This window comes from Vigna angularis, chromosome 1 (genome assembly GCF_016808095.1).
Source record: "Vigna angularis cultivar LongXiaoDou No.4 chromosome 1, ASM1680809v1, whole genome shotgun sequence".
NCBI lineage: Eukaryota > Viridiplantae > Streptophyta > Magnoliopsida > Fabales > Fabaceae > Vigna > Vigna angularis.
This window is the reverse complement of record NC_068970.1, coordinates 5120920-5134414: the sequence shown is the minus strand read 5'-3', so window position 1 is coordinate 5134414 and position 13495 is coordinate 5120920. Positions and strand designations below refer to the sequence as shown.

The 13495-nt window shown below is 29.9% G+C and overlaps 1 protein-coding gene across 1 annotated transcript; it reads right to left on the bottom strand.

Moving 5' to 3' along the window:
- Positions 1–5536: 5536 nt before the first annotated feature.
- Positions 5537–8518, bottom strand: LOC108338010 (eukaryotic initiation factor 4A-2). Its single transcript, XM_017574633.2, has 5 exons — positions 8249–8518; positions 7893–7962; positions 7655–7761; positions 6736–7166; positions 5537–6391 (listed from the first exon to the last, which is right to left on the bottom strand). The coding sequence occupies exons 2-5, from the start codon at positions 7958–7960 to the stop codon at positions 5756–5758; spliced, it is 1242 nt and encodes a 413-aa protein (XP_017430122.1). The 5' UTR covers positions 7961–7962; positions 8249–8518; the 3' UTR covers positions 5537–5755.
- Positions 8519–13495: the final 4977 nt, after the last annotated feature.

The window sequence follows — 13495 nt, the reverse complement described above, 5'->3', positions numbered from 1 at the left end:
TAGATTTGACTTAACATAAAATTCACATGCTTTGATATCTTAACAAAACTTGCAAGCTAAAATAAAAAGTAATTCGTTGAAATAATGAGTAATTCTTTAATATTATTTACTTAACATATATAGGACTCGTGAAATATTAAAGGAAATAATATTTGGAAAGGCTAATTTAATGATTTAAATGTGGGAGACAAAAAAGATATCATAATGTATAGCTTTAAGTTCAATTTTTAAATTGCTACTGTCTATTTTCTTTAACACATCTTTATCTCCATCTTTTCTTTCATCTCTTTTTTTTTCCTTTTTGAGAATAATCTAGAGTAATTTTTATCCGTATAGCATATTTTGATTTAAATTTTACTGGAATAATATATGGTGTCAATTATTTATATAAATAATAAATTATTTTTATATCAAAATTTGGTTCATGAGAAAATAAATTTTGAATTGTATTAATTTTTATAACTTTTTTCAAAATCTCTATATTTTTTAAACGAAAAATAAAAAATAAGTTCATATTTATTTTTCAATTAGTTTTTTTTTTAATTATAGTTTAGACTTCGATTTTCCAAAATATTTAACACGCTATGTTATTTAAATACGTTTAGACTCATGTGTTGTTTAAGTGAAAAAAATCATCTTTCTTTTATTTACATATATTTTATGCAAAATTTTATTATAATACAGACATCTTTAATATTCTCTTCAAATATAAAATATTTTAAAAAAATTTAATAATAAATAATTTTTAATAAATTCAACAATTTATTTTAGAATAAATATTAATAAAATATCTTAAAAATATATTATAAATTTAATTTAACCTTTATAAAATAAAATTTATATTTATATGTTATAATTCAATTATAGTGTGTGTCTCGTATAAAAATATGTTTACATTGGTCGAGAATTGTTATAAAAGTTAAAACAAACAAACAATATATATATATACACGGCTAAAAAGGAAATTCAAAATAATATAATATATTAAGTATTATTTGTATAATAACTCACTACACTAGAAGATGTAAATATAAAGTGTTACTAAGGTTAGACTCGATCCGTGATGTGTGACTGGGTGTAAAATCGAATGAACAGGACGGACGAATTGCGAAACAGAATTTCGTAGTCGATCAACAGCTCACAAGAATTAATGTGCAGTTAATATTACAAGAGTCATTGATAAGTGGTTAAGGTTTGTATTAATGATCATTAAGAGGTAAATTAATTAGTTAAATTCTTCTAAACTATATAAATAGAGATTTAATTTTGATGTAAACTCACTATTTTATTCACTATCAAATTACAAAAGATTACAAAAAATCTATAGAAAAAGATTATGACTTGAATGTCAGAGTATATTCTGCATGTTACGTGTAATAAATAATAGAGTAAAGGTAAAGATAAACACAAAAAATTATAAAACATTATTATATACAACTGTGTATGAAATATTTCAAACCAGTGACTGGTAGTATGAGTTGTAATTTTGAGAGGAAAACTGCATGCTTAAAAATTATCATAAAGTCTAAAATCATTAATCTTTTGTGATTTGATGTTTGTGATTGGAATATATTATGTATTCTTCATTTCATAATTATCCTTTGAAATTGAATATTGAAAAGTTGTGTATTCATTCACAGAAGGAATTATCCTCCTTCACATGACAGCAAAATAAGCATTAAAAATGAGAAAAGGAAAGCTAAGAAAAAGTGATGACCGCAATATCTTTGGCTTGCAATTACCATCTCAGTCCATGGAAATTCAATCAACACAACAACCCTTTTGATTGGGAAAGAAAAGAAAAGAATGGTAAGTAGAAGTCTACAACAATGCTATAAATGACCACTCTATTTTACTAAAATCAGATTTTGACATATATTTTTTTTAAATATAGAAAAAACATAAAATGAAAACTAGTTGTGATACTATTGCTACTTTAAAGAGATTTATACTTCATAATCCCACGGATTTATCCAAAGGTCTCTCCTTTAATTGGGTGAAAAGATATGCAGGAAGAAAATAAAATAAAACTTACCCTAAGGTTGAGGTTGGTCTTAATATTAGTTTTTTTCTATAATTAAGAAAAACTAATTTTACATTTTCTTCATAAATTGTTCTACAAACTCATTGAAATAAATTAATACTTATTTTTAGAGTATGAATTTATTTATTAAACACGTTTTATTTTTTATAATTTGGGTTGATTTATTGATTCTTTAACTTGTTTTTTTTTTCATGTTTCTAAAAATATTTATGATAAATATTAGTGTAAACTTTCACATCTCAAAGTGTATTGTATTTCAAAATTATAAATAATTTGTCATCTTGTAAAATTTTATTAAAATAAAAAATATAAAACATGATGATTACATAAAATAATAAATAAATTAAGGTAAAACATTAAATTACTTATATTAATAAAATTTTAAATTAATTAACTAACTTGTTAGTATAATGATTTTTTTCCTGATAAAACATGATAAGTTTAGGAAAATAAAAACATTAACATCATTCTCATTTAACTCTCCAAAAAATTATTTTCTAATCCAAAAAAAAACATTATAAATTAAAATAAAATCACACTCTAAACAAAGTTTTTAAAATCGGTCATTAAAAATTATTATAATTAAAAATTATTATAAAGCATAAATGATTCCTTAAATTTAGTATAAGTACAAATCCACATATCTACAAAAATTAAAAAATATGACATATTTATCTCGACTTCTTCTAAAAAATATAATACATACATCTAAACCAGATAATCTCTAACTACATTATTCTCCGACTTCAACTATCTTAATTAAAGTTCAAATAATGAGAAGCAAGTAAATTTGCAAGAACAGAGAACTTTACACAACTTCTAAATAATTGTTATAAAGTTAATTTCTCTTACCTATCCATCTACTCATTATAAAACAAGGTAATTTCACTCTAATTGTACCTAAGATTAGAAGAATAGAGATGAAATTTGAATGCGAAGACTATTAATAAATGGGGCTCCATAAAATTCCTTGTAGGATGATGTATTTGAGCATAATTCTGTTTCTTAAATTGTTGTGATTTTGTGTGATTTTTTATACAAGACATTAAATTGTATTATGTCATTATATAAAAATAAATAATTATTATCTTAACAAAATTAATTATATACTTAAAATAATTTATTCATTCCATATTTAAACAATTTTTTAAAATGTAAATTTAGATAAAAAAATAATTTTTAAGTACAATTTAAATTAAATTACTGAATAAAATATTAATACAAATATTTTTTGTCTTTTTATAAAAAAAATTTAAAAAATTTGCATCAAAATATAAATTTTAAAAAAATACAAAATAACTTCAATTTGGATTTAAATAAAAAATAGAAACATACGAAGCCAAATTTTAAATAATTATTCAATAATTAATATATTTTTAATAATAAATTTATTTTGATAAATTGAATTTGAAAAAAATATTCAAATAAAATTCGCGAATAATTTTTAATTGATAGTAGGTATCATCATTGATTCAAATATCATAATACTTGCACTTGCACTCACCCATTAAAAGACAAATAATTAAATACTTGTACCCGTACCCCTTACTCATAAATATTTTTTAAAAATATTTATTTAACATGCGTTACAAATTGTAGCCATATATATATATATATATATATATATATATATATATATATATATATATATATATATATATATATATATATATATATATATATATATATATATATATATATATATATATATGTCCACAAGATTTCTTTTCATCCTTATACACAAACTAATAATAAACTAATCTAATGATAATAACGACACAGATAAATGAATACTTAGCCGTTTAATAAATTAAATTATAATAACATGCTAACAAATTAACCGGAAATTAATTATTTGTAATTATTGATTTTTCAAAAAACAAATTGATTTACTTCTCTGTAGGTTTATTTTAAAGTGAATTTTGTCTAATTGCATTACTTGTTTCTCCTTTTCTATTTCTTATATAACTTTATTTTCAAATAAATAAATAAATAATATTTTCAAGTTCATTCAAAAGCTTATAAATTACACAATTACATAATCTTTGTTAAGCAAACTCTTAATATCTCTCCATTTTAAGATTAAAGGATATAAAAATAGATTTTTTGCAACAATAACTAAACTTCCATTTTTTTGTATAGTTATAACACTGTAAGAAGCATAAACAATTTATTTAACAAATTTATACATTTATAAGTAAAAGAATTATTTAATATATTTATATATTTATAAGTAACTAAATTATATATTTTCCTCCTGAATTTATAACATTTCTTATTATAAACTAAATGCATAAATAAATTCTCCGAGTAGTTAAACTTGTATGAATTTATACTTTGATCGACTTAAGTTTTTGGAAATTATTAAATAGCTCTTAAGGGTATTAAACTTATCTAAAAAAATCTAAAAAGAAAAGAATGGATCTGTCTGTCTTGTTCTACTTGTGCAACTAATTCAATCCCCAGTGGCAGTGATGATAATACAAATACATTGTGAGCTTAGGAAACTGAAATCCAAAGTTTTCAAAACTTCCATTAGGGAAGCATGTAAAAGGATTATGGTTTCACACTAACACACGTCTAGTTTTGGCAATAGCCAGGTCAAAGTAAAAATCTTCTTAAAGCAAGTCCTAATTCCTATAAGTATGTGGAGAATTTCATGCAACTCGGAATCCAAGTGGTTTAGTTGCATAAGAAACAAACCTTGCTTCCTTTGGTCAAATTTGAAGAAACTACGCTTACAATTCAACCAAGTCTTTGTAATCCTTGCCATTAAGATTTCCCTCTCCTTTCAAGCTAAGTTTAATACACCTACAACTCAACCAAGTATCATCGTTATCCTTGCCATAAAGTGTCAACAACGCGACTTGTATGATAAATAGGAGGTTCATTCACTTACCTAAACTTTTAGGCAGCTTTTATAATTTTGTTTTCAAATATATTGTGTATATGAAGAATAGGTGTGAAAAGAAACCTAGTGTAATATCCGTGAAATAAGAAGAGACGTGCAAGTTAATACTATCATACTAGGTTGCAAACTAATGAAATAAAACACTTCTTGAAAATCTTATTCAAAAAGACAAGGAAAAAAAAAAAAAAAAATATATATATATATATATATACATATAAAGAAGATACATATCATTTAATCACTTGATAATAACAACATTTTAGCAACCTGAAAAGGGAACGAGGGTCACAAAGAAACTCATTCCATTTTTTCGTTATTTTGTTTATTTCCGTCACTTCCAAGCAATGTCAAATTCCCACACTTCTCTTCTGAAACCATTTTTTTCTCCCCATTTATCTCCCCTACCTCCCTCAACGAAAGGTTATAATAATAAACCCTTTACAGTGAAAAATACAGCACAGTAATTAACTTTTCAATTCCATTTCACCCATTTCGTTCACAATGTAAGATCAAAACATAATCTGAAAAGAAAATATCATCAAGCAATTCTAAAATTTAGTAAAAACTAAAAGACAGAAAAGTTGCCTAGAAAAATGTGCAAAAACATCCAATACACCAATTGGGCCAATAATGGGTTTCCACAAAGCAAGTCATAAATTAAAAACTAAGCCTATTAAACAAAGTTTCAGAGAAAAAGTGCCACGAAAGGAGTTGGGAGGGGAGGGGGTAGAGAAACATTACATAACATTTTTCCAAACGCAAACTAATTTCATCTAAATACCATGGAGGACAAAATCTGATTAAAGGAGCTCAGCAACATTTGAAGGCAGCTCCTCAACAACCACGTTATAAAACTTCTGGATGTCAAACAGCATTTTATCGTCATCCTTTGTGATACAGTTGATAGCCACACCCTTCCTGCCAAACCTTCCACTACGACCAATACGATGCAGATAGTTCTCAGGCTGTGTAGGGAGATCATAATTTATAACTAGTGACACTTGTTGGACATCGATACCACGGGCCAAAAGATCAGTAGTAATCAAGACACGGGAAGAACCAGATCGGAATTCACGCATAATAATGTCCCTGGTATTCTGGTCCATGTCTCCATGGGTTGCTGAAACAGTGTGGTCACGGCTTCTCATTTTGTCAGTCAACCAATCAACTTTCCTTCTGGTGTTCACAAAAATGACACTCTGGGTGATTGCCAACGTCTCATAAAGATCACAGAGGGTTTCCAGCTTCCATTCCTCTTTCTCAACATTGACATAAAACTGCTTTATACCCTCCAAGGTGAGCTCATCCCGCTTCACAAGGATCCTCACAGGTTTGTTCATGAACTTCCTCGTGATCTCAAGGGCCTCAGGAGGCATTGTGGCTGAGAAAACACCCACTTGAATCTTAGATGGCAGCAGCTGGAATATATCATATATCTGATAATAATAAAGCAAAAGGTTAGAACATTTACACAAATAAATTCTTTTATTACTACATATAACACATATAATAGGCTCTAAGAGTCAACTGAAAGGCATTTAAGTTCAAATTCCATCAGAAGTTACTACTACATGAGAAAGTTCAGACGAAAGAAACATACCTAGAAACAGAGTTGGAAGTATAAATATTTTAATGATATAATGTATAACATAATTGACATAGGAGGGTTTACACATCTATGTATAACAATACATAAACAAGTGTAGGAGTACTATTCAAAAAACAACATAAAATATCAGCATAGAGAAAAGGCACATCATGAGTAGAGAATTGAAAGCACCTGATCCTTAAAACCTCGGGAAAGCATCTCATCAGCCTCATCCAATACAAACATCTTGATGTGATCTGGTTGGAGTGATTGCCTACGAAGCATATCAAACACACGACCAGGGGTACCAACCACGACATGAACACCGCTAGATAAAATGCGTTGATCTTCACGGACACTGGTACCTCCCACACAAGCATGAACCTTAACACCAAGATAATCTCCAAGTGCCCGCATAACCTTTTCAATCTGCTGAGCAAGCTCACGAGTTGGTGCTAAAACCAAGGCCTGGCATTGCGTCAAGCTATAGTCAAGTTGCTCCAGAATACCGGAGCAGAAAGTGGCTGTCTTCCCAGTTCCAGACTGAGCCTGTTGAATAACATCAAGTCCCTTGCAGAAGGGAACTATCCCCCTTTGCTGAATGGCTGATGGCTTTTCGAAACCTAAAACACAAATCATACTTGATTAAGGATTGCAACATACTACTAAAGCAGAAACAATAGCAGGTCAACCAAAAAATCATGGTTTAATAAAATAATACAACTGTGTAAGACAGACCCAGTGTCTAATGTTATGGTGATACCATATGTTTTGAACAATTGACCTAGCTACCTTTGATCCTTAAAATACTGACAAGTATAAAGTAGTCCCTTAAATATAAAAAAATCCTTTAAACTAGTCACTGAACTTTGTAGACATGCATCAGCTTAGGGACTAAACAGGTAGATACCAATATTTCAAGGATTACTTAAATAATTTTATTACTTTAGGGACTACGGAGAGAGAATGCAATATAGTTCAAGGACAAAATTAGTGGCTTCTTCATTAAATAAACAAAGACAAACCAATGACAATCACTAGGAAGAACATTTCTTTTAGGGTTGAAAGTAGGAATGGGAAAGGATAAAACAGAAAAAATATATTAAATTACCATATGCGTAAATGCCTCTCAGAAGATTCTCCTGCAGTCCCATAGCATCAAAACTCTCATAAACCTCATCATAGGATGTGAAGAAATCCTGTCCATCAGAAGTTAGCCTGAAAGAAAAAAAAAACAAGAACATTAAAATCTACGACAATCGAATCTAACACAAAACAAGAACAAAAACAGCAATTAAATCATCAAGAAAACCAGATTGCAGCCGAATAAGGGAAAATAAAAATCGTACAAGTCATTCATTTTGGAATCAAATTTGTTCGCATCGAACTGTGACCCCTCAGGCGCAAGTCCAGCCATGACTGCAAAAACAGAAAAAGAAAAAGAAAAACTGTTATGGCCACAAAATTTGTTAACAAACTCGGAACCCATAAGAAGGGCAGATGGTTCAGTAGAATCCCCAGAGAGGATAAAATTGGGCCTCCTAATTCCGAAACCACAGAATCAAAGATAAAACATTTGAATACCAACGAGCATGACCCAGATAATTAATAATAATTAGTAATCAAACAAAAGCAAAACACAGATAAATAAACAGCAAAAATATTGTGTTGTGACAGAGAAACAGGGAAAACGGATGAGAGAGACCTTAGTGTGGAGATGATGAAGAGGGAAAAGGAACTGTGTGTGTTGTGGAGAGAGTAGAGTTAGGGTTTCCCGAACTCCTCGGATCTACGCCGCGGAGTCGAGAAAAAGATAACAGAAGGTGGCCAAGACAGAGAAGGGAGTAAGTGAGAGTGGGATTGTGTGAAGTGACAAATAAAACCAGGGTTCCTAGATCATCCCTGCTCTACTCTTTTTTCTCCTTCCTATTTTGCCCCCTGTACCCCCACTCAACTCTCACGGCGTAACATTTCATCTTCTATTTTCTTTGGGCTCAGCCCAAAAATATACGTCTGCGTGCATATACAAGCCCATAATATTTATTGCTTATTGTTGACAGCTGTCATTACAAAGTTTATTTTTAGTTTCATAAAGTCAACTTTACACTACAGAATTAATATGCATGTAAAAAAAATACATCAGGTGGACTTCACAGTATGAAAATTAATTTTTGTACTATTTGACATATTAAGGTCAAGAATAATAAAAAGAAAAAAGTTGAGTGTTTTAATGTTTATAAAAGTTGAGTGTAATATTATATTATTATACTATTCCGAAAAAAATGTTTATATTTTATTAAATTAAATTTAATTAAAAATAATTTTGATTTATATTTTGTTAAGTTAAATTTAATTAAAATTAAAATTTAATTTATATTATATTTTATATTTTTTGTAATTTTATTTTAAAAGATTATGATTTTTTAAAAATATTTATAGGTATTTATTGAGTTTTAAATATTCACAAATATGTTTTAAATAGATATATATTCATGTGGATAACGAGTAAATTTTTGTTTTGCGAATAGAATAATAAGTAGATATTGTTCGTATTCATAAACCGTTGTCATAGGAATATATTTGTTATGGGTTAAATATGTTCTTAATCCCTAAACTATTGACCGTTTCTGGTTTTCGTCCCTCTTTCAAAATAAGGTACAATTTGGTCCTCATTCTTTTCAAAACTTTGGTTTTAGTCCTCGAAAACTAACACCGTTAAAAATGTGCTTATGTGTCTAACGTCTCTGTCCACGTGTTCTTACAGTTAAAATGCAAAGTTAATCCAACATTGGTAAAGTTTGGTTTATTAGTTTCATTGCAAAGTGTTGTCTGAAGGATTTGAGCAAAGACGAGGTGGAAAGAAGGTTGAAGCTTGGATATCACCTTCTTCGGCATTGGTGGAGTTGGCCATGTAAGTTCATATTCGTCTTTGTTTTGGTTTAAAATGATGGATGGATTTGGGGATATAGGGTTTTGTTGAAGGGTTTTGGTTTCGAACTTGAGTTTCTTTGTTAATCACTTTTGAAGGGAAATGAAAGGTGATAGAGGAGGTTGCACACCAAGGAGCATAGGTTCTGGAATGTCCCAAGCATGTGGATCCTCTGACTTAGCTTCAAAAAACTGTGGTTGTGGGGAAAGATTGTTGTTGTTGAAGGCAACTACATTGAAGAACAAAGGGAGATTATTTTATAGATGTGGAAATTGGGCAGTAAGTGAGAATAAAAGCTTTATTTATTGTGTTGAAGATTGTATTGGTGATTTGTAATTTTCATTTGCAGAGTAATTCAAGCTGTAACTTCTTTGAATGGGTTGATGAAGGAGATTTCCAAATGGAAGGAAGCTTACAAAGGAAGAGTGAAGAAGTTGAAGTGTGTATTGAAAATGTTGTGTTGGATCTAAGGAAGAAGAAGGACAAGTTGAAAAAGAAATTAGAGGAAGAGAGAAAAAAATTCAAAATCATGTTGGTGTTTTTTGTATTGTCATGGGCATTAACAGCTAGGTTTTGTATTCTGTTTGTGTTGAAGGTAAATATTAATTAGATAGGTTGAGTTGTGGATGTACAAGCAAGTTTTAAATTGAATAAAATGTGGAAGTCCAGTTCAATTGTGCCCTGATGGTTGTGTTATGTGCATTTGCGTTATATACTTTGGAAATATTAGCAGCTTTGACTACCAATTTTACAATGCAGACTATGCTCTTTTTTGTAAAGCAAGCTTTGACTACCAATTTAAGATGTTCAAAAAATAGTGTGACAGAATCCAAGCTAATGTTCAAAAAAAGTGTGACAGAATAGAACCACAAAATCACCAAATTCTGCAACTTATCAGAAAAAGTGTTCAAAATTTGGGGGTTTAAATGTCAATTTTGCAGAAACGAGTTTGGAATGTTAATGTGATGATTTGAGCAACTTTGTTTAACCAAATTTGACATGTACTAACTGCCAGTAGAGGCTAAAAGCTTCCAGATGAAAATATCACTGTATGAGTTGCTCTTTAGCACCAAAAGTGGTGGTTTGGAATGGCAAATTTGCAGAAATCAGAAAGTGCCACCAAATTGTAGCTTGTTCCAGCAGCCAGCAGAGGGACTAAAACCAGAAACTGCCACCAAATTGTATGAAAAACCAGAAACCTCAAATTTTTAAACCAGTTTAGCAGTATGAAAAACCAGTTTAAAATGTATAAAGACACTAAAAGGAACATAATGAAGCACACTTTAGCAGACATCAGCTTAACCAGTTACAGCATAAGTAAAAGCAAAGCAAAGTGGTCCATATTGATTAATAAAGAAGTCGTACAAATAGTGGTCCCAACATACTTTAAAGGGTTACAGTCAGTACAAGACAAAAAAGTGGTCCACTACAGCCACTACTTTAATTACAACTTGCTTGAGAGCCTACAACCACTACAATTTGTCTGAAATTACATCCTTCAATTACAACTTGCTTGAGACCCTACAATTTGTCCAGCCACTCTTGAGGATGCTCTTCTTCCCCCTTCACGCATAGTTGCAGATCCTCCAGCAACTGATGTTGATGTAGCCCCAGCCCCTGCATCTCTGGCTGATCTCCTTCCAGCTTGTGATGCAGATGCAGATGCCCTCCTTCCAGCAATTGATGCAGATGCCCCCCTTCCAGCAGATGCAACCCTTCTTGATGCAGATCCAGGTGTTGATGTAGAAGCCCCCCTTTTGTCCTATGAAAGGAGTAAGATAGTTAGATAACAAATAGTTGTAAATAAATGAACTTGTAAATAACATTACCAAGAAGATTTACCTTGCTTTTCTGGCTCTTTTTACATGTCCTTACATTGTGTCCATATGCATTGCAAGTGCTACATCTTATAGCAATATTAGTCTTTGACAATTTTCCATGGCTGAGATATTCATCAGCTTCTCGTCTTCTTAATTTTTTTGGCCTCCCAGGAGGTGTTTTGTAAATGGGAGGTAGTAGTTGTGGAGATTCAGATGTAGGCCAAAGTTGTTGTCCATTGATAGGACTTATAATTGGTGCATAACAAGTTCTATAGGCATCTTTCTTATAGTAAGGATGAACATAATGTTCTGGGTTTTCTGATTTGTAATGAATGGCAGCAACAGCATGTCTACATGGTATTGCTACCAAATCCCACAAGTAACAAGTACATGTGTGATTACTTAAATCAACAACAAATTTGTCCATGGTAAAGCCATGAGTTACTTCAAACTGTGAACCCCCTGCCCATACCGGAAGCCAATTCCCACTCTTTTCAACCTCCATATCCAATCTTTTCCTCGATTTAGGCATAACATCACCAGGATATGAGTCAACTTTTTCTCTAAGGCTTGCAAACCTACTCATTATGTATGATCTAATCCATTCCATCATTGAAATTATAGGTTTGTCCCTTGCCAATAAAATAGTACTATTAAATGATTCTGACAAGTTATTGATCAACACATCACACCTAGGATAAGCACTAAAAGCATGCTTACACCAACTTTTAGTTGGTATACCCATTAACCAATTAAAGGCATCAACATTCAGATTTTTTAACTCACCCATTTTTTTCTCTCATTCCTTAAAGGCAACCAATTAATGCCCATTACACACACAATTGCTTTTCTTGTTCAACGAATCATAGAGAAAACAAATTAAACTTAAACTAAAAAATTACCTTGCTCAACAAACCACACAGAATCGCCTTTCTTCTTCAACGAACCACCTCAACGAACCACAAAGAAATCCCTTTCTTTCACGAACCAAACGCAAAGAACAAACACATTAACCACGAAAATGCACGCGCAGATGAACCACGAACCAAACCCAAAGAAAGAACAGCAACACCAACACGAATTGTAACTGATTTTGAGTACCAATTTCATTCCAGATTAAAGAGGAATCAGTTCCATCCCCAGATGACTTAACACACGTCAGCAAAAAAACAATTACACGTGGACAGAGACGTTAGACACATCAGCACATTTTTAACGGTGTTAGTTTTCGAGGACTAAAACCAAAGTTTCGAAAAGAATGAAGACCAAATTGTACCTTATTTTGAAAGAGGGACGAAAACCAGAAACGACCAATAGTTTAGGGACTAAAAACATATTTAACTCATTTGTTATTAAGTACAAAAAAGTATAGTAAAAAGAATTGGGTTAAAAATTGAGGTACACAGTAAAATCTTTCCCAAGAAGACAAACATTTCTCTCATTTGTATATATTATTATTATTATTATTTATTAATAAGTTGAATATTTTAAATATAAATTTTATATGGAAAGAAATATAGATATATCATCCTAGAAACTAGTTTCATTAACCCAACAACAATTATTAGGATACGTTTTAGGATATGAATTAATGTTTAACTTTATTCTAAAAAAGAGTTTAAGATTAAAACTTATCTTCCACTTATCTCTCTCTCTCTATATATATATATATATAAATTTGTTTTTTCTCTTCATTTGGTTTCTCATTCTATCCTTTAAATCCCAAGTTTTTTTTCTAATTATTTTATCAATTTTAACCATTTTTTTATTTGGTAATTTTTAAAACTTAATATTTTTTTCAATTAAAAAATTACATTCAGAATCAATAAAAACTATTTCTAATAAAATTATAGAAATGATTATATTTAATTTTATAATAATAACTTTATTAGTTTTTATCATCCTAAAGAAAAATAAATACACGTAATTTCAATTATAATTCAGTCAACTTCAAATACCATGACATTTTACAAACTGTAAGTAAAAATTAAAAAGGTAAGAGCCTTCTAACAATTAATTATAAAATTCAGGTTGGAGATTGTACTATTCCTCGCGTAATTAGGAATTACTACATACATATTAACATTTTCCTACTTAAAAAAGAAAAAATGAACAAAATAATGCATTTATCTTCACTATTCACTTATTTTACTATATAAACTTCATAAACATACAAATGAACTGATAAAAGTCTTTCACCTTT

Coding starts and splice junctions, on each gene's coding strand:
- LOC108338010 (XM_017574633.2), bottom strand. CDS start 7,960: ATGGCTGGACTTGCGCCTGAGGGGTCACAGTTCGATGCGAACAAATTT. Junction 7,762..7,892: donor GATTCCAAAATGAATGACTT/GTACGATTTTTA, acceptor TTTTTCTTTCAG/GCTAACTTCTGATGGACAGG. Junction 7,167..7,654: donor GAGAGGCATTTACGCATATG/GTAATTTAATAT, acceptor TTTGTGTTTTAG/GTTTCGAAAAGCCATCAGCC.